This window comes from Malurus melanocephalus, unplaced genomic scaffold, assembly GCF_030028575.1.
Source record: "Malurus melanocephalus ecotype Western Australia unplaced genomic scaffold, MMel_1.1 scaffold_1479, whole genome shotgun sequence".
Classification (NCBI taxonomy): domain Eukaryota; kingdom Metazoa; phylum Chordata; class Aves; order Passeriformes; family Maluridae; genus Malurus; species Malurus melanocephalus.
The window spans coordinates 28229-29131 of NW_026624711.1; the positions used below are offsets into that span (position 1 = coordinate 28229).

The following is a 903-nucleotide window of genomic DNA, read 5'->3' on the forward strand; positions in this document are numbered from 1 at the left end:
AAAAAAAAAAAAAAGAGGCAAAACGAGAAGAAAGCAGCAGGGGTGATACTTACAAAATAATCCTTGATTTCCTCAAATTTGAGCCTCATCTCTCGGAGCTTGGTGGGCAGGAGGTCGGGGAAGTGGAGGCAGGAGGTCTGGGCACGGGTGGGCACCGTGCCCACGAGCAGGAGGAGCAGGATGGGCACTGCTGGGCCACTGCACAGGGTCCTCATGCTGTCACCAAGGGCTGCTTCTCTCTGTTCAGCCCTCGGGTGGGTCCCACGGGAGGGTACAGAGCAGATCTGCAGCTTTCACCTTGATGGAGCCCCTCATTTATACTCTCAAAACATCACTCCATTTCCTCTCCCCATTTCCTGACGAGCAATATTGGGGTTTTAAGTCATTCATTAAACCCAAATGTCACTTGGGTTTCCCGTCAACTTGGGTTTCCTGTTGACCCCCCTCCTCTCCTCACACCCCATCAAATTTTTTGTGCTTAGACTCTGCATTTTTTTTTTTTTTTTTTTACATTTTACATTGCTAGTTTCTTGTAAATTTAGCTGTGGCTGAGGAGGAAAGCTGCAGAGACACACGGAGCAGCCAAGATGCTGGGCGAGGTTTACTTTACTCTGACAGTTACATTTATTATTTTTAGATGCATGTTGTATGGTTAGGGGAAAATAAAAAAAAAAAAAAAAAAGGGTTGCTACGTTTAAATCTCAGTGTCAGAGGTGCAGAGAGCATCACTCAGCAGAATTGCTTTCCATGAACTGTACAAACTCTCCGTCTCCTCCTTTGGCATTCTGATCTGCAAATGTGCAAAATCATCTGAGGTTTTTATTTTTAATTGGGGTATTTTTTTTTTTCTTTTGTTTGAGTTAATGCACGTGTCTGCTGAAGGAAATGGGAATTCTCACTGCT

General features: G+C 44.6%; 1 protein-coding gene across 1 annotated transcript in view; it reads right to left on the reverse strand.

The window, feature by feature from the left end:
- LOC130587040 (interleukin-10-like) overlaps positions 1 to 215 on the reverse strand; it is a 6697-nt gene extending 6482 nt beyond the window's left edge. Inside the window, exon 1 of the mRNA XM_057387996.1 lies at positions 54 to 215. Coding sequence (XP_057243979.1) covers positions 54 to 215 — 162 coding nt within the window. The remainder of the gene's footprint in view (positions 1 to 53) is intronic.
- Between the last annotated feature and the right edge of the window lie 688 nt (positions 216 to 903).